The sequence below is a fragment of the Globicephala melas genome, chromosome 9, assembly GCF_963455315.2.
Source record: "Globicephala melas chromosome 9, mGloMel1.2, whole genome shotgun sequence".
NCBI classification, from domain to species: Eukaryota; Metazoa; Chordata; class Mammalia; order Artiodactyla; family Delphinidae; genus Globicephala; species Globicephala melas.
Genome location: NC_083322.1, coordinates 13,754,188 through 13,776,938, shown reverse-complemented (window position 1 = coordinate 13,776,938; position 22,751 = coordinate 13,754,188). Strand labels below are relative to the sequence as shown.

Sequence of the window (22,751 nt, the reverse complement as noted above, 5' to 3'; positions counted from 1 at the left end):
TTTATCATTATAGGTTCGTCTCAGATAATTTTCCCCCTTGCTGCCCAGTTCCCTCGTTTAGCCATAGCTCTGTTTGGGAGAGAGCTTGCCTGGAGCTTGAGGTGGCCATGGCAGGGCTAGAAGGGCCCTTCGTCTTGTGGATGAAAAAGCTCCTCCAGGCCGGCTTATGTGAACTCAGACCCAAGTCCTCATTAATCCCCTGTTCTCACTGCTTAGAAACCCACCCAGGGACCAAGCAAGCACACCCCCAGCAGTAGCCTAGAAGGTCCTTAAAGAAGAGCGCTGAGACCTATTTCCTACCCAACACCTCAGAAGTCCACCAGGTGTAGAGACTGTGACCCCGAGACTCAAGGGACTTGCCCCAAGTCACCCAGTTCTAACTCCAAATGCAAAGCTCGTTCTACCATCAGGTCCCCACTCCTCCTGGGAGGGCTGTGCACTCCTCCCCCTCTTTATGACCTCTCCCACACTCACGTCAGTCTGTGTCTATGTCTTCCAATGGCACAAAGACAGACGAGACAGTTCCCCCACATCTGGGAGAACTCGCTGCGGGCCTCACACCAGACATCGTCCACTCAACAGCTATTTTGACCTCCGCTGTGTGTATGACACTGAGCTGATGGTGGTGGGAGATACCGCCCCTCCCTTTCCCCAAAAGTATCACTCATGTCTCTTTTCCTGAAGAAATCTGGCATCTAATCTAGAAGAAAAACACAGACCTGGTCCACGTTGCTCAAGAATGCCAGGTAACGAGTGACTGAATATGCCATGTCGAGCAGACAACCTGAAGCCACAAATTGGGCAGAATCATGGGCCAGTGAAGGCAGAGAAGCCTTCCAGGAGGAGGAAGTAGTCGAGCACAGACTTGAATAACGGGGAGATGAAGAGGAAGAGAGAAGAACGGTCTACCCAGTAAGAACAGTTGGAGAAGGACTTTGGGGTGGGAATGGTGGGAGGCGGGGAAGTTGACAGCTGGAAATGGAGACACAGATGGATCGACCGGTTGCCGTTAGGTGACCCTGGAGGGAAGCTGGAGGCTCTCTGCCGACCACAGTCTCTGCGGGAGTGGGATCTGAGTAGCACAACTCGGCCCACCACGTCATGGAAACTTTGGTTCAAACAAGATCTTTGGCAGAGCCCTTGGGTTGCAATGGGGGCCCAGCTCCCAACGGTGACTCCATGCATAGGCAGACCTAAGACAGCCACCAAGGTAGGCGCCCAGGTGAAGAAGCCAGTAGGGCAGACATGCAGGTGATGCCCCTGTCAGTTGGTAGAAGAGAAGGAGAGAGAGTGGCCCACACGTTTCAGAAGGGACAGAGACCAGTGACTTTGGGAATGCAAGATAAAGATGAGCAAAGAGACACAAGGTTCAAGTCTGGCTTCAGATCTGCCAGTGGCAGGAATTGGGAAACCAGGAGGACAAGAAGTGATTTCTCAGAACTAGAAAGGCAGTCACAGAATCATCTTCCCATTTACTCATTGGTACGAGGCACTCTGCCAGCTTCTTGGGGATGAAAGGAAAAATAAGACACTGCTTTGTCCTCAAAGAACTCACAGAGTAGTAAGGAGCCTGTTAAGAAATAAAACACTGAGATGCAAATCAATAGAGGAATGGACAAGGTACTATGGGAACTGCGGGAAGCAAAGGGTCTGAGAAGAGTCCGCAGAAGAAGGGACAGGTGACCCGACTGTCAGAAAGGTTTTCCAGACAAGATGGAGACCAGGACTTCAAATGGAACCATAGAGAAATAGTGCAAGTGTGGGGAACCACAAATAACTGTTTCACAGCAACACTGTATGGCTGTAGTTCCCAAACTGTGCACTAAGGCCCCCAAAGGTGCCATAGGGAATTCACAGGGGCTTCCTGGGATATCACGGGGAACACAGCGACATCTGTTGGTCATGGTGAGAACTACTTTCAATGTATGCGCATTCTTTTTTCAAATGTCTACTACGTTGTTACAACATGAATATTTATTAAGTTGTTTGGGCATAACTGCTTAAAAATGAGACTGTTGGGTACTTCTTTGGGCCTTGCAGAGGGCATGAAAAGTTACTGAGTCACTAAGGGTACCATGAATTGAGACGGTTTGGAAACCTTGGTGGAAGAGGAGTGGGACAGGGAGAGAGGTTCTGCAGAGCTCCTTGTTACAGTCAAGAAGTTGGACTTTTTTCTTTTTTTTGGTACGCGGGCCTCTCGCTGTTGCAGTAGGAGTTAACCTGGCAAGATAAAAAGAAGGAGGGCTGTTCCAGGGAGGCAGGGGAACAGCATGTGCCAAGGCCCCCATGCATGGGGGAGGTGATGGAGAGTTTCAGTAAATCAGGTTGGTCATCAGTACCGGCTTTGGGGTGGTGGGAAATAGGGAGGGATGAGGCCAAAAAGCAAGGCGGGGGCTGGGTTGTGAAGGACGTTGCAGTGATACAACGTGCTAAAGACTCCCAGAGGCCTTGATGGAGACAAACCACGGAAGGGTGTGAAGTAAGAAGTGATGCAATCAGACTCGCATTTTGCAAAGCCCTCTGTAACTGAGTCAGGGCCCACGTGTAGACAAGCAGCAGGTCAGGAAAACCAGCCAGAGTGATGGAGGCATAAATCTGAGAAAGTCCATCCAGGAAGTGAAGGACCAGAGACTCCACCAGTATCTGAGGGCAGGAAAAGGGAGCCGACCAGGCCCCGGGTACCGCAGAGGGGCGAAGGGCTGACTCAGTCCATCAGGCTCTGCAGGGCTCTGTGAGGTCAGGGTCAGTCCCCAGGCATGAGCGCCCTGAGGCTTCCCTGGGCAGGAAATGCACACCTATGACTGTCATTGGCTCCTCTAGAAAAGTGTCCCTGGCAGCTTGAATGGGCTCCGCCTCTTGGCTAACTCAAGACTGCCTTGGTCTAATGACAGATCAGGTGGCTAATGAGAAAGGGCAGTGTGCTCCACCGAGCCGGGCAGGGACAGACCCGCAGGACTGCGGGGACCGTGCTCTCGCGGCAGCACTGAGTGCCGCCCAGCCGAGGGCGCACTCCTGTGAAAGCCAGACGCCCGGCGCTCCCAGCACTGAACGCCTGCTTAGCTCCCTCTGAACGTTTTGGAGGTTGAGAGTCTCTGACGCTCACCACGTGATCTCCAGCAGTCAACGCTCACCCTTCCCCGCTGAGCTGCCCACCACTTCTGTGTCTACAGTCCAAGCCAGAGGTCAGGCTTAAGGGCAGGACAGCAGTTACCCTATTAGCATCCTCCACCTGCTGGGACACAGCCCTGTCACCGAGGCAAGGATTCGTCAGTTGCTCGCTGTGTAGCAGCTGTCAGAGTTGCTAGAGACCCTCATCAATCCTTCAGCCCCGACCTGGAAAGCAGAAGTCTCTGGAAGCACATTCAGATTGCTTCTGCTAAAGCGAGGGAAAGGAGTGGCATGTCACCCGATCTCCTAGGGGCATTTCTCACCCAGCTTCTTCATCCCCTACAAAGTGGCACCAGCCGGGTACAGCCCCCCTCCCCGGGAACAGGGGCCTTCACTCCTCACGGGGAGGTTATCATGACCTCATGACCGGCATTTGCCTAAAACTCTACTGTGGACAGTGCATTCTCATGTTTCTCACCTGACCCTCATAACAGCCTCTTTCGTCAAGGAAATTGGCTCAGGAAGGTTGTGGTTCGCTCAAGGTGACACAGCTGTTAAATCACAGGGCAGGGCCTTGAACCCAAGTCCTGGCAGCTGCACCACTGCCAACACCCACCTCGACTCCTGAAAGACTCAGTGGGGCCGATCCAATGACAAAAGTCTTTTTTCTTTCCTTTTCTTATCACAAAAGCACTCATTGTAAACCACTGGAACATTAAAGAGATGCACGTGAAAAGTAGAAGTCCGCCACGATTTCCTGATCCAGATATACGCACAGTTAGCTAATATATCTTACTCTAGAGTTCTTCCAGAGATATCACCTGAGCCTATTGCCTGACACAGAGTATGTGCTCAATAAACGCTTGTTGAATGAACTGTCAGATAGGCTATTATTTATTTCCACAACTGTATGTACTGTTTCACAATGTGCTTTTCCATTCAGCTGTGTGACTTGGACATCCTTTCGTGCTGGTGCCTATAGGTACCTCCTGATCCCCAGTCTTTAGAGCTCGGCCACCCCTGATGGGGGCAGGCCTTCCGGAACAGGGCCAGGCAGCGCACAGACTAAGGGCAGCAGTGCACCAACCTCGAGTCCCAGAAGGCAGCTGTGAACTAGTTTGGTCAAACTGACTGGCCAGTTAAAAAAAAAAAAAAGAAAACGGCTAATTAAACAAGTCAAACAAGAGTTGTTTTTGTCTGCACAATACTTCACTGATTTGCCTAAATCTTCTCTTCCACCAGGTGCTTCAGAGTTGAGTAAGGACATGCTTATGTACCTACATAAGTATCAATGCATAACTGGCTAAGAACTTTTTGCCCCCCAAAGTGACTATACATACATTTAAATTAGCGGGAACAAGAAGTTACCTTCACCATTGGGCTGGGGTTATTTAAACCAGAAGCTGCTCTGAATTTCCACCTTTAAAAGACACAGTCTACGCAGCTGGAAGCCTGGCTGCTTGCACACCTCCTCAGCACTGGGGCTGTTCCACTGAGGCTGGCCCGGGGAAGCGTGTCTCTGGTGCAGATGGGTGGCAAGGTCGCGGCCAGGGGCCCAAGCTTTGGCAGCCGTCAGACTGGGATCAAATTCCTGTCTTGGGCAACTTCTTAATGTCTCTAATTCTCAGCTTCTTATTCTGATACGTGGGTATGATAACTACCCCATCCATTTTCTATGAGGATTAAATGAGATCCTACAGGCCAGGACACTTAGAACAAGGCCTGGTAGGTAGTAAGCACTCAATAAACACTAACGATCGTGGTTTCCCCAAAGGTTCTGAGAAGGGTCCTCAAGCCATTCAAATACTTCACTGATACAGGATGTTCTTTCACGCCCTATAGAGAGTAGACTTAAAATTCAAAGACCATAATTCAGTGTCCTTTTTAATTCATAAGAATTAGAGGATTTAAAGATAGAGCAAACTGCGGAGATTGCCTAGGTCTACTCCCATATTTCAGAGGCGAGGAAGCTGAAACGCAGGGCATTTCCAGAGTCTGCCGACGACGGTTGTCTGACTGAGTACCAGAGCTGGATGATCCTGGATCCTGACTCCCAGGCCCTAGCCCATGTGCCTTTGCAGTATCCCAACCCACCTCAGGAGGCAGTAAGACGCGGCCATACATTCACACCAGTGTATGAAACTGAGATCAGACCCTCGTGGGGAAGTAACGTTTTGAGAGGCAGAGTGGCATAGGTATTCCAGAAGGTTGAGAAGGAAAAGGGGCACCGTATTAGTTAGGACTTCTGCATTACAAATGATAGAAACTCAGCTCAAACAAACTTAAAAGCACAAGCTAACTTAAGCTTGGAGGATGCAAGGAAGACTACAGGAAGCAGACCTTGACCTGGAATTTGTACGTCCTTGACATTCTCCATGTTTGTCTTAAATTTTTGCTTGTCCCTGTTAGAGCTTTCTGCAGGCAGTTCTCACCATGTGGTAAAAGATGGCCACCAACAGCTCTGGATTCATATATTCCCAGTTTAGCATCTCTAGGAGAAAAAACAGAGCTTTCCTCATGTAGTTTCCATGTATATACATCCAGTGAAGGATTCTGACTGGCCCTGACCCAGTCATGTGTGTCCACCCTGTGGACCAGTCACCGTTGCCAAGGAGATGAGATACCATGATCGGCCATGCCTGGATGTTGAGTCCATCCTTGTGACCAGAGGGACAGGGTGCTATCATCGACAGCTCCTCCAGCACTGCATGGAATGGGAGAGGGTGCTTCTTCAAGGAGGGCTGGGCAGACAAAAACAGTGGAGCCGTCCAGGCACCCAAAAGGAAAAACAAACTTCATTTACATGTTTCTCTGTTCAAGATCTTTCCAGGAGCTCCTCAAATTGCAGAAGAGTATTTGTGTAAATATAAATTCACAAGATGACACAATTTACATGTAAAATGGGGCCAGTTTTCTCAGGAGGTTCATAAACCAGCTCTGAAGCAATTCTAAAGAAATTGTGACAAAACTGTTTTTAGCATTAGCAATATTACTAGAAAAAAACACAAAGACTCCCAAGGTGCCTACTTGGAAGGACAACTTTCATTTGAATGTAGAAGTATTATTTTGTTCTTTTTGAAAAACAAAAAAAATTTTCTTGGTAATAACTAAATCAATACAAATATATTACCAAAGTATGTGTGCATCCCAATGTAAATGTTTCCTTTTAGATCTAAGAATTTAAGGAAATGAGAATGGGTGTGAATTTGAGTTAAATATAAAGCAGGGTTTTTAACATGGGGTTTGTGGGTCCCCCAGTCTGGTTACTGTCAATCAATCAGAATCTCCTGGAGAGCTTATTAAATTTAGAGGGGACTCGGTCCCACCCCAGAGATTCTGGTCAGGTAGGTCTGGCTAGGTCCAGACATCATTATTTTCTGAATGCTTGGCAGGTGTTTTTGATCAGTCGCTGAGGCTGAAAACAACTGCCCTAGGACAGTGTTTCTTGAAATGTGGGAGTAGTCATCTTGCATCAGAATCTGGAGAGCCTGTTAAAATGCAGATTCCTAGGCCCCTCCCAGGCCTACTATATCTGCTCCAGTGAGGAACAGAGCTGTGACTCTATAGTTTAGTAAGCTCCCAGGTGACTTTTATACATTTTAAATTTGGGGGGCTTCCCTGGTGGTCCAGTGGTAAAGAATACGCTTTACAATGCAGGGGACGCAGGTTGGATCCCTGGTCAGGGAACTAAGATCCCACGTGCTGCAGGGCAAATAAGCCTGTACGCCACAACTACTGAGCCCGCACACCTCAACGAGAGAGCCCACGTGCCACAAACCACAGAGCCCCGTGCCCTGGAGCCTGTGTGCCCCAACTAGAGAAGACCCACACGCCACAATTAGAGAAGACCCACACGCCACAACTAGAGAGAAGCCCGTGCGCTACAATGAAAGATACTGTGTGCCGCAACTAAGACCCGACGCAGCCAAAAATAAATAAAATAAATAAATAATAAATCAATCTTAAAAAAATAACCATTTAAAAATTTTGAGATAATTATAGATTTACAGGAAGTTGCAAAGAAAGTACAAAGGGATCCTGTGTACCATTTACCCAGTTGCCCCCCAATGGTAACCTCTTGCATAACTATAGTACATTATCAAAACCAGGAAATTGACATTGGTACAAACCATAATACCTATTCAGATTTTATCAGATTTACATGCACTTGTGTATGTGTGTGTCTGTGTGTGTGTGTAGAGTTCTATGCAGTTTTATCACGTGTAGGTTTGTGTAACCGCTACTGCACAGCTAAGATACAAAACTGTTCCATCGCCACAAGGCTCTCTAGTTTTACCTTTTATAGCCACACCACCCCATCACACACCACACACACACACACACACACACACACACACACACCCCTATCCTTTGGAACCTACTAATGTCTTCCCAATCTCTATAATTTTGTTATTTCAAAAATGTTATATAAATGAAATCATATAATATGCAACCTTTCTAGACTGGCTTTTTTCACACACAATTCCCTTGAGATCTATCCAAATCATTGCATGCTTCAATAGCTTGAGTTTTTTTTAATTGCTACATAGTATTCCACTGTATAGATGTATCACAGTTTGTTTTACCATCACCAGCTGAAGAACATTTGAGCTGTTTTCAGTTTTTGTTTATTACTAATAAAGGTGCTATGAATGTTCATGTGCATGTTTTATGAGAACAGAAGTTTTCATTCCTCTAGGACAAATGCCCAAGAGCACTATCGCTGGGTCATATGGTAAATACGTGTTCAGTTTTATAAGCAACTGCGAAACCATTTTCCAAAGTGACTGTAATGTTATATGTTCGTGTCAGCAATGTATGAATGATTCAGTTTCTCCACATGCTCATTAGCATTTAATGCTATTTTTAAAAAGTTTTAGCCATTTTGAGAGATGTATAGTGAGATCTCACTGTGGTTTTAATTTGCATTTCTTTAATGGCCGAATGATGTTGAACATGTTTTCATGTGCTTACTTGGCATCCATGTATCCTTTTCAGTGAAATGTTTGTTCATGTCTTTTGCCCATTTTTTAACCGGATTTTTTGTTTTTTAACTGTCGAGTTTTGAAAGTTCTTCATATATTCTAGATGTGAGTCCTTTGTCAGATGTATGGTTAGCAAATATTTTATTCCAATCTGTTGACTGTCTTTTCATCTTCTTAGCAGGTTTCAAAGAGCTTTTTTTTTTTTTTTTTTTTGCGGTATGCGGGCCTCTCACTGTCGTGGCCTCTCCCGTTGCGGAGTACAGGCTCCGGACGCGCAGGCTCAGCGGCCATGGCTCACGGGCCTAGCTGCTCCGCGGCATGTGGGATCTTCCCGGACCGGGGCACGAACCCGTGTCCCCTGCATCGGCAGGCAGACTCTCAACCACTGTGCCACCAGGGAAGCCCCAAAGAGCCTTTTTTTATGACATCCAATTTATTGATTTATGTCTCTTATGGATTGCACTTTTGGTGTCAAGTCTAAAAACTGTTTGCCTAGTCCTAGATCCCAAAGATTTTCTCCTAATTTTTCTAAAAGTTTTGTTTTACATTTAAGCTTGTGATCCATTTTGAGTTGATTTTTTATATAAGGTGTGAGGTTCATTTTTGGCCAATGTATTGGCCAAATTTTTAAAAAATTCTATCATGACTTATTCCAAAACATCTTTTTGTATATCACTTTTTATAGCATAATTTTCTTAGTGGTTACATAAATGTACATGCTTAATTTATCACTATCTACTGGTATCAATGCTTTACCACTCTGAGTAATGTGAGGAAAACTTATTTTCATTTTGATCCCTTTATCCTCTTAGTTTTAAAATATAATTATCTTGGGCTTCCCTGGTGGCGCAGTGGTTGAGAGTCCGCCTGCCGATGCAGGGGACACGGGTTCGTGCCCCGGTCCGGGAAGATCCCACATGCCGCGGAGCGGCTGGGCCTGTGAGCCATGGCCGCTGAGCCTGCGCGTCCGGAGCCTGGGCTCCACAACGGGAGAGGCCACAACAGTGAGAGGCCCGCGTACCGCAAAAAAAAAAAAAAAAAAAATATATATATATATATATATATAATTATCTTAAGTATTTTCTCTAAATATATTGTACACCATATCAGATGGTGTTATAATTTTTGCTTCAATCATCAAATTTAAGAAACATAATTGTTTACCCACTCCATTGTTCTTTCCTTTCCTTTCTGAAGTTCCAAGATTTCTTCTGTTATCATTTTCCTTCTATTTGGAGAACTTCCTTTAGCCATTCTTTTTGGTTTGGGTGGGGGGCGGGGTTTGTTGTTTTCTTTTTGGCTGCATTGGGTCTTCGTTGCTGCGTGCGGGCTTTCTCTAGTTGCGGCGAGTGGGGGCTACTCTTCGTTGTGGTGTGTGGGCTTCTCATGGCGGTGGCTTCTCTCGTTGCGGAGCATGGGTCTAAGTGCGCAGGCTTCAGTAGTTGCGGCGCGTGGGCTCAATAGTTGTGGTGTGCAGGCTTAGTTGCTCTGCAGCATGTGAGATCTTCCCGGACCGGGCAGCAAACCTGTGTCCCCTGCATTGGCAGGCAGATTCTTAACCACTGCACCATCAGAGAAGTCCCCTTTAGCCACTCTCGAAGGGTAAGTCTGTTTGTGACAAATTATCTTAGTTTTCCTTCATCTGAAAATATTGTTATTTTCTCACCTTTCCTGAAGGATATTTTCACCAGATGTAGAACTTGTGGTGGACGGTTTTCTTCTTTCAGCCTTTGAAAAATGTGTCAATTCCTTCTGGCCTCCATGGTTTCTGAGGAGAAACCTGCTCTCCTTTCATTGGTGTTCCCTGTAAATAATGTTATTTTTTCTCTGGCTGCTTTCAAGATTTTCAGAAGTGTAGTTATGATGTGTCTTGGCATGAATTTCTCTGGGTTCCTCCTACTGGGGTTCACTCAACTTCTTGAATCTGTAAGTTTTTGCCTTTTGCCAAATTGGAGACATTTTCAGCCATTCTTTCTTCAAACCCAGGTGACATTTTAAGTTTGAGAAGCATTGCTCTAGAGTGGGCTTCAAGGGTCCAAGAACCCCTCAAATTTTATCTGAAAATGCTGTGAATGTCCATTTTTCTTAGGAGAATGTCCACAGGTTTCACTAGATTCTCAAAAAATTCCATGACACGCCCCATAAAGTTTACAAAAGCATTGGTTTATGGCCTTATTGGGTTATTTTTGGTCTTCTTGGCTAAAACCAATTTTTAAAAACTAGTTAGTATTCTTCCTCCTACCACATCTGTTGAATTCCTGTGTCCCAGAGGTTTCTCTAACCGTTTTGGGAAATACGATCCCTCAGATGAATATTTCTGGGTGCCTGACATGTGCCAGACAAATGTTTTTTTTCCCCTGGTTAGTGAGAAGGGGAAGAGTTAAAACATTAAAGACACTTTTAGCTCATGAGAAGTTTTAAGTAACTAAGAAATCAAAGTAAACTTTGCTCCTTTCATGTCGTGTGACTTTGTTCCTTACTGATCTGAGCTGGATGTGCCAGTGATCACATTACATCCTGAAAATATAATTCCATATACAGTACTAGAAACGTGGCATTATGCAGTGGGCCCACTTGTCATCACTCTCGTTTGCTTTATACAGTTGGTAGCCAAGCACACGTAGTTCCTCCAAGCAGTCTTGTCCCTGGATAACTGCACAACGGATGCGTCTGCCCGGTACACCCTCACTCACCTTCGCCACCCACCTTCCTGCAGTAACTCTCGCTCATCTCTCAGAACTCACTTTAGGAAGCACCACCTCTAGGAAGACTTCATTCTCTCTTCTCCAGGGGTTGAGTTGGGTGTGTCTCCAATATCACCCATGCTTGCCAGATGTCACAGTATATGGTGATTACCTGTCACTGCCACCAGACTGTGAGACCCTTGGAGGCTGTGACCGGGTCCGCACGCTTTTGTGCCCCAGCACTTTTGAGCCCCAGCACTTTAATAAACATAACACGCCCTTAAGCGCAGCTTCCTGTGGGAATTCACCACCACCACTGACTGGCGAAGCCTCTCCTCCATTTCTTCATTAGTGTCATAAGTATCTCTTGAGCTCCTCCACAGGTAGGTGTGGCAGGATTCCATAGATGTTTGTGGAATGAAAGTTGGTGTTACATCATCTCAGCTCTGCTCTTCCTCAAGCTCAGCCATGCATTCCCTCATCTTCTCCACACCTTTACCTCCTATTTATCTTTTATCCTTCATTCTAAGCCACTGTGAATTCTTTTTGGAAAGGAGAAGAGGGCAGATGAATACAACACATTTTAAAGTAATTTTCTTATTCCTCCCAGGTACTATCTTGGTCGTCAGATGTTTATCGTTATCTCTGACCCGGACATGATCAAGCAGATATTGGTTGAGAAGTTCAGTAACTTCACCAACAGAATGGTATGGAATTTTCTTTCTTCGTATGGATGGATGGGGAATCATTCTAAGATGCAAGGACCGCACATCACATCTCACAGGGATGTGATTGGGCCTTTTGTAGGGTTTAGATCAGTTCAACTCAAAACTGTGCTCCCCAGTGAATTTGAGTTTTCAAAAGGGATGTATAGGACGCTACAAAAGAATGGCATTTACATTTAAGAGACGCTTCAAGAAAGCTAAACCTCAAGAGGAGTTGAGGCTAATAAAATTCTAAAACCGGGAGGGTTTTGAAAGCTGTGTTCAAAGCTGGAGGAATCCAGAGGCTCAAGTGACCTCAGTCAAGTGACCGAGGAAGACCGAGCAAGGTTAATAAACATCAGAGGGAATGCAAGATATCAAGCTTCCCGCGCGTACATCCTTCCCAGAGAGTATAAACATCTTAAGGCTGGAAAAAGAAGACAAGTAACATTACAAGGGAAATTCATCCCCAAGTAACAAGTCTCTAACCCACTGAAGGATGTACATATTCCATCTTTTTTTGAAAGCACATATCCTGCTTTTTATCTTTGATGAGAAATCCCAAAGAATTGAAGAGGTGACAGAAAATGGCAAAGCTCAGTGCTGTCCATATTTTCCAAAAATGAGGAGATGAGAATTCTAGGAGAGATGATCAATAACGTTCATGTTGATTTTTGGAAAAAGTCTAAAGGGAGTTGATAAATAGTTGCTTGTGAGAATTCAGAGAATCACTATGAGCCAACCTTTTTTTTTTTTTTTTGGCAAATTAAACTCATCTTCCATTCTTATAGGAGTAGTAAGCAATGTAGGCACTCTTTTGTTGGTTATTTGACAAACTTCTGCACACTTGCCATATATACCAGGCACTGTCTAGGTAATGATTAGAAAGAGATAGAAAACTCAGTCTCGTCCTTGAGGAGCTTATAGTCTAATGACAGAGGCAGAGAGGAAAGAGACCAGTACAATACGGTACGGTGAGCATGGAAAACACTGCACCCTCCAGGATGGGAACCAGGAAAGGCTTATTAGACGTAAGGTGACTGGGACTGAGTCCTAAAGAAATTAGCAGTAGCCCCCTAGCTTTCTGTACTGGTTGAGCTGTCCAGAGTGGGTTTTTTTTTTTTCCCTCATTAAATTTCACAGGAACTTATGAGACTGGTACAATTATCATCTCTATCTTACTGACAAAGATACTAAGACTCAGGTTAAGTGACAACCCTGGTCACATGACTCACAGGAGGAAGATTAATAGGGTTTAGGTGCCATCTCCCAACTCAAGTCCGGAGCTCTTTCTACTGTCACTATTGTAATAGCTGCCTAGGTGACATCTCTGGACTATCAAGGTTTCATTGAGTAATTGTTACTCGCCCAAAGCACACTCATCTTCCAGCCCCAGAGCACCATGCACACTTCCAGGCACCACGTGGCCACTAGAAGGAGGTGATCTGGGAGGGGGTGATCGCCTGGCCTGCTAACTCCTCCATCACCTCAGAATGGCTGAAGGAAATACAGAAGCTTAGCCACGTCTCTGCCTCCGTTTGATTCTCCCCCCAGATACTCTGTTGTTACTCCCCTGTTCAAAGTCCCCTGAAGGTTTTTGTGGCCTTGGGATTTTAGAGACTGAGTCTGATGGTTAAAGGCAGTCATAGATTGCTGCTCCCCCAGACTCAGCAAGGAAGGTTGATTAGAGAAACAGAGGAAGCCAGTGAGTCAAGGGCCCTGACCACCAACCCACGTGCTGGCAGGCGTGGAAAGCACTCCAAGGGTTGCCACGGCTCTTGGCCACGGCTGAGCCTCTGAGCAGTGAGATGGGACACGTCAGCCATGTGCCTCCGTACCATCATGTTCACATGACATCCAAGATGTAACCAAGGTATAAGACCCCTCGAGCTGACCTGGAATAGAGCTGCTCTTGGATTGATGTCCAAGGGGCAGACACACACTCAAAATACACGTTCAAGCAGAGGGGACCAAGTCAAGCTGCCCAGTTTCAGTCCATTTCTCCTCCAAACCATGTGTCTACCCTCCCTATTTTTCCCCACCCCCTGACTAAGATCTCTAGGCCCCAACCTCCAAAATGTGGTTCTAATTTCCTTCTTTCACTCAACACAGTGTCCTCAAGACAAAGTTCAAGTTCCTCAGGTGAGATTTAAGGGCCCCTATAATTTAGATCCATTACATATGCTCCCACCTCAGCTCTCACTGCTCCCCAGTACAAGCAGTCACCCCAGCTGCAGCGGCCTCTCCATTCTCTCTGCAACCTCTCCAAAAGCCCTGCCCCAGGGCCTTTGCTCATGCTGACACCTCCACTAGAATTGGAGACAGCACAGCAGTGGGTCTTATATTTACTAGCAATGTGAACTTGAGCAAATTACTTCTTTAAGCCTCTCATTCTTCCTTTGGAAAACAGGGATATGCTCTGCCTTACTAGGCTGTTGTAAGGCTAAATGAGATGATGTGTGTAAGTCCTGCTTTACACGCAGGCAAGACAAGTTTTCACCGTGCATTAGCTGCTATTAACAAGAAAATCCTCCACTTCTCCTACACCCATCCGAACCCTTGGTATTCGTCCAGATTCTCCTCAAATTCTGCTCCCCCCATGAAGCTTTCCCTACCTCAACCCTCATTTACTTTTCCCCTTCTCTGAACGCTCACAGCATTGATCACCTGCATCATTCATTTTCACAATCGCCCGCGTCGTGCCTCCTACAATTTACCATGAATGAGTGCATGGCTTTCACCCTAACTTGATTAACTTTAAGCCCTGTCCTTCTCTTTTTATACTCCAGGGCCCAAACACATAACGACTACTCAGTATCCGATATATTCTCGTTCAAGCAGAATTGGCTCTCCATCAACTTGACATTCTCCCCAGAAGAACTAGGTAGTACCTGGAGATTCAATATGTACATCCTCTTGTAGGTCATTCACAAACATGTAAAAAGGTCCATCAAAGATAAGATCTCTAGGAAACCCCAATGTTGGTAATTTTCCATCTGGGAATGTAGCCACTTATCCTAAGCTTTGTTTATGGTCTTTAAGCCAATCCCATATTCATGAGGAAACAATACTTAGTGACTCAATCTTCAAAAAACCAACTTTAGAGTGGGATTTTCTCACAGGTTTTGAAAGTCAAATTACATTGGGTTCTGTGGTTCCCCCTTATCCATCTGCTTATTTATCTGCTCAAAGAACTCAAGGAGATTAGCGTGGCACGATTTTTTCTTCCTGACACCATGCCACCTTCCCTCTGATAAGCCATGTTTACCTAAGTGTTCAGCAATTCAGCTTTATTATACATTCATTCAGTAAACATTAAACACTTACTCCATGCAAGCTTCTACCAAATGGTCCCTTGTGAGACAGAAAATACCTCAGCATATTAGTTTGATACATGAAGTGAAAAGGAACTTAAATAACGCATGATTTCATTTTCCAGCTGTAAGAACCCATCTCTGCTCACAAAGCCAGGTTTGACTTCTGTGTGCCCCTGAGCGGCCGGGATGGGGAAGCTGGGCTTAGCTCTGAAATTTGGTGTGACCTGTAGGCATCCCATGAGGGACTGACAGAGCACACTGGCTGGAGTTGGGACGACACCACAGGGAACTCGCTGACATAAGTCAGTATTGAGCAAATACTTGAATTCAAAAATTGTTGAATGATATATATTTTTTCCAATTCAAGAACACCGGGCTGAACAGACTCTACGGCTTGGACCCAGGGTGGCCGTTCCTATATCACGCTTCCCCATTCACATTTTCAAGGCGCTCAGTTCCATGGAACGTGACTGCTTTCTCTTGCCCGTTTTCCGAATGGACCCCTTGGGCCTCTATCACTGCCCTCAACACTTCCTCAAGTTGCTTCCAGTGGTGCAACCACAGTTTATCTGTAAACCCCAATCAGTCTCCTTAGCATGATAGAACCTCAGTTGCCCCAGCACGTCTGGACTTGGCTATTTTTATGCAGGTATTTTTAATGAGCTCCTCTTGCTATCGGGTACTCAATGAGGCCACGCGGGCAGCTCTTTTTTTATTATCTGCGGAAACTGGAGCTGGGTCCACTTGATTCAGCAGAAATGGTCCTAACCAGCAGTAGAACGCTGTACTCCTGGCCTGTCATTAAGGCCCAAGTTGGGAAAGCCGTGGGAAGGGTGCTGAGAGGTAGGGAGGCCTTTGGCCCGTGTTGGGTTGGTCTAGTTGGATACGGGAAGGGAGAGGGGTGTGTTTGATCACTAAACCTGCTGCCAGGAGCTCTGAGCCCTGGTCTGAGATGAGCATGGCAAGCAGGTCAGGCAGCAGGCATGCCCACTGCCAGGTTCCATCACATGTTTGTGGAGTGGAGTGGAAGGTGGTGGTGGTCACCCATGTGTGGGGTGAGATGCCAGCCCTCAGGGTCTCACAGGCAACATGGGGGTCAGCTCTCCAGGCACTGGTTCACACCATCGACTCACATCTAAAGCCACGTGATAGATTTGGGGAGTGGTTTTATTCAGGACCCCCAGGGCCTGGCTCCCCAGGTACAACCTCTCCAAGGCTAATTTCACCCTCTCAGCACACGGATGTCGGAATCATAGGATGAGTTCCTGTGAAACCACGCGACACTTGGCACTGGCAGAGACTGCTAAAGTTCTGAGGCAAATATGGCCCTGGAAACCTTATTAGCCCCTGTGCCTGCAGCAGTGCCCCATCCCGGGGGCAGAAGCGCAGCTGGTCACAGAGCTCGGGAGCCAGGCAGACTCCACCCGGGGCTCCAGATGGATCGGGCCACCCGTGCTGGACCCCCAGGGACCTGCTCGCTGCTACCCAGAAGGGACAGAGGGGCCTCAGGAAGTTAGCCACAAATATGCCTCGCCCACACCTGCAACAAGTCCCTCTCCACCAACAGTTTTTGAAAACTAACTCATCTAGAGTTTCTGGTCCCCTTTCTCTTAAATAAAACATCGAGTAAAAGAAAGCATTCTGGTTTTCAAATGGGTGCAGGGAGATTTAAGTTTAAATGAGAATGGTTTGGCCCATGACTTAGGGAAGCTCTCGTCACTGCATTCAAAACCTGACTACTTTTTTCAGCTTTGTATTTCTTTTTTTTAAAATAAATTTACTTATTTATTTATTTTTGGCTGCGTTGGGTCTTCGTTGCTACACGCGGACTTTCTCTAGTTGTGGCGAGCAGGGGCTGCTCTTCGTTGCGGTGCGTGAGCTTCTCATTGCAGTGGCTTCTCTTGTTGCAGAGCACGGGCTCCAGGCACGCGGGCTTCAGTAGTTGTGGCACACGGGCTCAGTAGTTGTGGCTCGCAGGCTCTAGAGCGCAGGCTCAGTAGTTGTGGCGCACGGGCTTAGTTGCTCCGCGGCATGTGGGATCTTCCCAGCCCAGGGCTTGAACCCGTGTCCCCTGCATTGGCAGGCGGATTCTTAACCACTGCGCCACCAGGGAAGCCCCTCCTTTTTTTTTTTTTAACATCTTTATTGGAGAAGGGTCAACTCACATGATGGGTCCACAGTTCCAAGAGGTAGACGTTCTTACTTAAAAGACCGAACAGACTGCAGAGAATCAGAAACCCAGGTGTGCAACCTCATTTGCCTGACCCCTGTTTTGAGGCAGGTCTCACTGTTTTATGTGAAACATTGTGCTGTGCACTGGAAACCCTGCAGCCTGAGCTGGGAGCTTCTCATCCCGGGATGGGCTGCCCACAGATCGCTCAAACCTCCTGTTCAGAATTTCCGAGAAGTGGGGTACAGGCTCTAGGGATAGGGGCTCATCGCTCAAGGCAGGTTATTTTTAGTAGTTATTTAGACTACTGGGAAGTTCTCCTTTAGAGGAGCTGGAATTTTCCCCATAGCTCCCACCATTGAACCTAATTCTACCACCCAGGGTCAAAAAAAAGAGCCAAATCTCTTCCATGTAATACGCATTCAATAGATATTTTTAAAGTACAGACTAAGGACCACAATCTGATCTTCCAAGGCTTCTCTTTCCAGCTACGCATTCTAAAATCTGTCAGACCGTCCCCTCACCAACCGACTGCTCTTCTGAAATGACCAACTTGCCACTTTCCCTCTTCCAGTATCGTATCTAGAAATGAAAATAGGTTGGTTACTCTAACCAATGCTTCTGAAATCTTCCATCAGAGAATGAAGAATTCTAATGGGAGTTGTAGGCTGAAGGGAGAGTATTGTCATGGCAAGCTGGTGAGGGAGACAATGCTGACATATTGCACAAGGGCTGGATTTGTCCTCCAAGGGCAAGATAAAAACTATCACGGAGGGCTTCCCTGGTGGCGCAGTGGTTGAGGGTCCGCCTGCCGATGCAGGGGACACGGGTTCGTGACCCGGTGCGAGAGGATCCCGCGTGCCGCGGAGCGGCTGGGCCCGTGAGCCATGGCCGCTGAGCCTGCGCGTCCGGAGCCTGTGCTCCGCGGCGGGGGAGGCCACAGCAGTGAGAGGCCCGCGTACCGCAAAAAAAAAAAAAAAAAAAAAAAAAAACTATCACGGAGCCAATCCTTAGGTCTAAAGGACAGAGACAAAATCCAGTCAACCTTGACTCTTATCTCCAATTTCCTCTGTTTCATCAGAAGCCCATAAACCACCACCCAGCTTTCCTTGGAGCGAAATGCTTTAGGACAGGTAGCGTGGCAGGGGACCGGCGTTTGCCAGTATACAGAATGTACCATTTCCTCCTTTGATCCTGGAACCCAAACAAATGGGTTATGTTCTAAAAATTCCATAAAACCACAATTCTGTAGAGTGACCACAGCACTCCTAAAGAATTTTATTCTAAATATAGAGAGGTATTTCTCTGCAGAAAAAATATCCCAGCAACTTGGTTCTAATATATAATTAAATCCCCCCAGATACTTTGCAGTTACATATTATAGGTTATTTTGAGTGTTCATATTTTATCAGAAAATTATCATTTTCCTCTGAACAGGAGTTTTTACAAGGCTTTTGAGTTAACGGTGGCTGGCTTCATGTTTCAACTATAATTAAAACAGTGAAAAGAAATAGCAAAACCGTATATCACATGCAGTTCTGAAGAATGCTTTGTCCTCCAGTCCCCCTACTTCCCCTCACCCTGCAGCCCTGGGGCTCAGGGCTCTGAACAGCTGTGAGGGCCCCCAGTTTTGACCATTTGGCGGGAGTAGGTGGTCTTAGGAAAGAAGAGAGTGGCCTGGGAAGAAGGGATAAGGAGACCTCATTTTCTGTGTGCTTCCAGACTCAGCTGGACTGTCTCCTCCTCAGAGAAGGCTTCCTGGCCATTTAATCCCCTATCATTTTCTCACCTCGCTGCCCTCTCTCCCCCTTCATAACACCCACTTTCCCATGAAATGTAATGACAGCTATTTGTTAGTTTAGGAGGTAACTGTCTGCTTCCCCACTAGACTATCAACTCATTGAGGGCCAATGCAATGTCTTCTCTATTCAGCACCGTATAGCCAACTTCTCGTGTATATTAGACATTCAACAAACATTCGCTGAATGAGAAGAATGCGTGAATGAATGAGAGGAAGAACACAGAAACATCACGACAGGAAGGAGTTCTCTTGCAACAGCTCTGTTGGGGCAGGCTTCTGAAGGACCCTCTTTTTCCCCTTTCCCTCTCCTCCCCCACCCCCAGGCATATTCCAAAGACCCAGACACGAGTCTGTCAACTCCTGGCCCAACGTAACCCATCCAGCCACACAAAACCCCTTGCCAAATAGATCAGACATGAAACTCAATCCCAGGAAAGACGAGCCCACCTCCAAGAAGCCAGCTGTTGGGTCCTCCGGGAACCCCCACTCTGCAGGGGGGCTGCAGAACACACAGAAGCCGCTCAGTTATTTACAGTGATAACCACAGAGTAACAAGATAGAACTGGGCCAGCAGCGCTTCCCCCTCTGCTCCCGGTGGGTCCGCGGCCGTGGATCTAGAGACCATTGTCCATGAGCCTTTATATTCTTTCCATCCTTGCAAGAGAAGTCTCCTAATTATTGGTCACGGGTGACTTGAACCAGAGTCTTTAGCGTGGACTGTATTGCCACCCAGGCGTCTTGGGCTCCCTTGTGTCCTAACTCTCTGCTTATCGCTTTCCACCAGGCATCAGGTTTGGAGCCCAAACCGGTAGCCAACAGTGTCCTGTTTTTACGTGACAAAAGATGGGAAGAGGTCAGAAGTGTCCTGACGTCTGCTTTCAGTCCTGAAAAGCTGAATGAGGTAAGACCTGGGAAACGCAGACTCTCTTCCATGAAGAGCAGGTTTCCTCTCGCCAGATTATGATGGGAGCCGGTTCACTTTGCGTCACTTGTCCGTTGCCCCGCCCGCTATGCCCGTCAAACCTCCCTATTATCCCCAAAGCACAGGAAACTGTACTGGAGTGTCTGCCCTTTCTCCAGCCTTCCGCAGCCCCAGTTGCCATGAATCTGTAGTGAGTCAGCAAGCACTCAGGGCACTTCTGCTAAATCCCAAGGCTCTGTCCTGGGCAATTTGGGGGCACCCAGGAGAAAACTGGAGGGGCTCTCCTCAGACTTTCATGTGTAACGGATCATCTGAGAATCCTGTTAAAATGCAGATTCTGATGCAGTAGGTCTGGGGTGGGACCTGAGACTCTGCATCTGTAACAAGCTCCCAGGTGACGTGGATGCTTCTGAACAATGAACCACACTTTACATAGCAAGGAACTAGAGAACATCTTGAAATGAAGGTGAGCTTTGAATCAAGTCTGAAATAGGGAAGAGATGGCCATGGATACGAGGATGTCCTCGGGCAGAACTCTTGGGAGGGGGGTGGGCATGCCCAAGTTAATCTTTGTGGCCAGGTCAAAGGGCAAATTCTCATTTACAAGATGCTCTTAAACCCGGGGCTGCCGCCTTCCCCCACCCAGGGACCCACCCTTCCCTACCAGCTGTGTAAATAAAACTTACTGTTTGTCCTGCTTCCTGACCAAGTGCTCTCACACCTGATCCTCACTGATGGCCCCTCAATTGCTCATCTGGCTTTGATGCCTGTTCTGAATTCTGCAACAGCAACAGCTCAGGACTGAGCCCTTGAGCCCTTCTGATGTGACGTGGCTGAAGGGTTGCCTCGGTGTGAGTCCCAGGTACATGGGAAACTCCAGAGCAAGTGCCCTTCCAGAGTCAGCCACCACATCTAGCTGTTGCAGAACGCCTGGCCTTGGAGTGGCCTGTCTTCAGTTCAATACATGAGAGCTACTCTGAGCTTCAACTCAAGATGTTCACCCATATGGTCCTGCTGAATTCCTCTAAGTCTTCTGAAGTCCCCCAGAAGAGGAGAGGGTTCCAGACTTCATAATTAATCCCATCCAAATAAACTCAGAAACGAGAGATCCTGCCCATCCTCAGTGAGGTTTTTCTGTTGTTTTCTTTCCTCAAGGCGGTTTTGATTTGTGTTTCCATACGTAGCCTTTACATAGCCAGCTAACACTCACACAGCTCTTACCATGTGCCAGACATCACTGTAAGGCTTCCTGTTCGTATTAGCATACTTAATCTTCACCACATCTCTGTGAGGTAAATACTATTATCAATCCCATTTTACAGATGAGGAAACTGAGGCCCATAGAGATTATGCACTTCACATCACATAGCTAGTAAGTGTGGCAAAGCCAAGGTTAGAACCCAGTTCCAGAATGCTCTTAAGCTCTCTGCTTGACTGCTTCTCCTATCTTGTTCTGAAGCTCCCTAGGACTGTCCGAGGGACTGTCTGGAGGGTGGTGGAAGGGAGATGAAGCAAATGGGACCTCTTTGGAAACCTAGGGGTATCAGAAGCAACACTCCTCCGTTTGCTGCCTAAGTTTGGAACCAACTGAGGTACGGAAACAGGTTTCAGACAGAAACCTCCTTTCTCACTGGTAAAGCTGTTTGAGAAATACAGCCTGCCTTCTGGTGGTGTGGGCTTGCTAATGCTTCACCCGGAGTGGGCAGCTGCAGCCTCCCCCCCAGCAGGAGGGCAGCCGAGAGCGCACACTAACATGCCCCCCCACCCCGTCCCCCCAGGGCTGGCCCACGCAGGCTCAGTTCCTTCTTTAAACGCCTCGGCCTGATAAGGGAGGGCAGGACCCAGCCTTTCTCAGCCTCAGGTACACACTGGAGTCATCTGGGGAGCTTTGCAAACCATTGCTGTCTGGGTCTCACGTCTAGATTAAGTTGGTTTGGTTTGGAAGGCAGCCTGGGTCTGAGGGGATCTTACAGCTCCCCAGGCGATTCTGATGTAAAGCCAGAGTTGGGAACCACCACTGGCAGAAATTACCCACAAGGAAACATGAGGAGGGGGGTATCCTGCTACAGCTGGAACCAGGAGCCCTGCGCCACAGTCAGCCCTGTTATATACTGAGGTTTCATGCGAGAATTTGTTTGAAGGAAGGATCTGCTTCTTTAAAAAGTTGTAAAGCATTATTTGGGTCACCTTTATTACACCTAGTCACTAAAATGCTGAGTTAACCAAAAGGGGAAGGCTGGGGTGGAGAGGTAGGTAAACCGTGGCTTGACATAAGGAGCTCCAACACGTTGCATCCCACTTCCTCATTTGTGAGTAAACAATGACTTGACAATGCTATAGATACAGAAAGAATCTTATCATTTGTTAAAAAATAAATTGATGAAGGGTATCTGATTTTTTTTTTTTTTTAAGTAAGAAAGGAAGTTTTTTTGACACTGAAGAGGAAAAAAAAAAAAAAAAGAATCTTATCAGGGTCTAGATTTCTTTAACACCCTACAGGACACACTCCAGAAACTGATACAGCATCATTGCCCAAACAAATTCAGGGCTCCTGAAGTCCCAAGCATTTTCTCCTTTTGGTTCAGAAATCAAATTCTTAGCGCCTGAATTAGCTGCAGAAAATAGAGTTCCTCCAAGTGGTTCATAGCACTGAGACACCTAGTAGCCATAAATAAGAGGAAGGGGGAAGGGAGGGGGAAGGGAGGGGGAAGGGAGGGGGAGGGAGGGGGAAGGGAGGGGGAAGGGAGGGGGAAGGGAGGGGGAAGGGAGGGGGAAGGCAGGGGGAAGGGAGGGGGAAGGGGGAGGGAGGGGGGAGGGAGGGGGAGGGAGGGGGAGGGAGGGGGAAGGGAGGGGGAGAGAAATTTTCATAGACAGATTACCCGGGTTTTGCTTCAGATCTAGCTCATTGTTTAACATATGCTACAAGTGAACTTAAAGCTCCATTGGAAATCATCTTTCTACTCAATATAGTTCAATTTAGGTTCTTGGGTTTCTGTTGAAAGGATGCCATTCCGGAGCAGAGTTAGTCATCCTCGTCCCCACCTGTGGAGAATTTAGACC

General features: G+C 47.0%; 1 protein-coding gene across 1 annotated transcript in view; it reads left to right on the top strand.

Moving 5' to 3' along the window:
* The window catches only part of TBXAS1 (thromboxane A synthase 1), a 151,423-nt gene that overhangs the window by 56,211 nt on the left and 72,461 nt on the right, over nt 1-22,751 (top strand). Inside the window, exons 4-5 of the mRNA XM_030853987.3 lie at nt 11,388-11,484; nt 19,554-19,670. Of these exons, the coding sequence (XP_030709847.1) occupies nt 11,388-11,484; nt 19,554-19,670 (214 nt within the window). The remainder of the gene's footprint in view (nt 1-11,387; nt 11,485-19,553; nt 19,671-22,751) is intronic.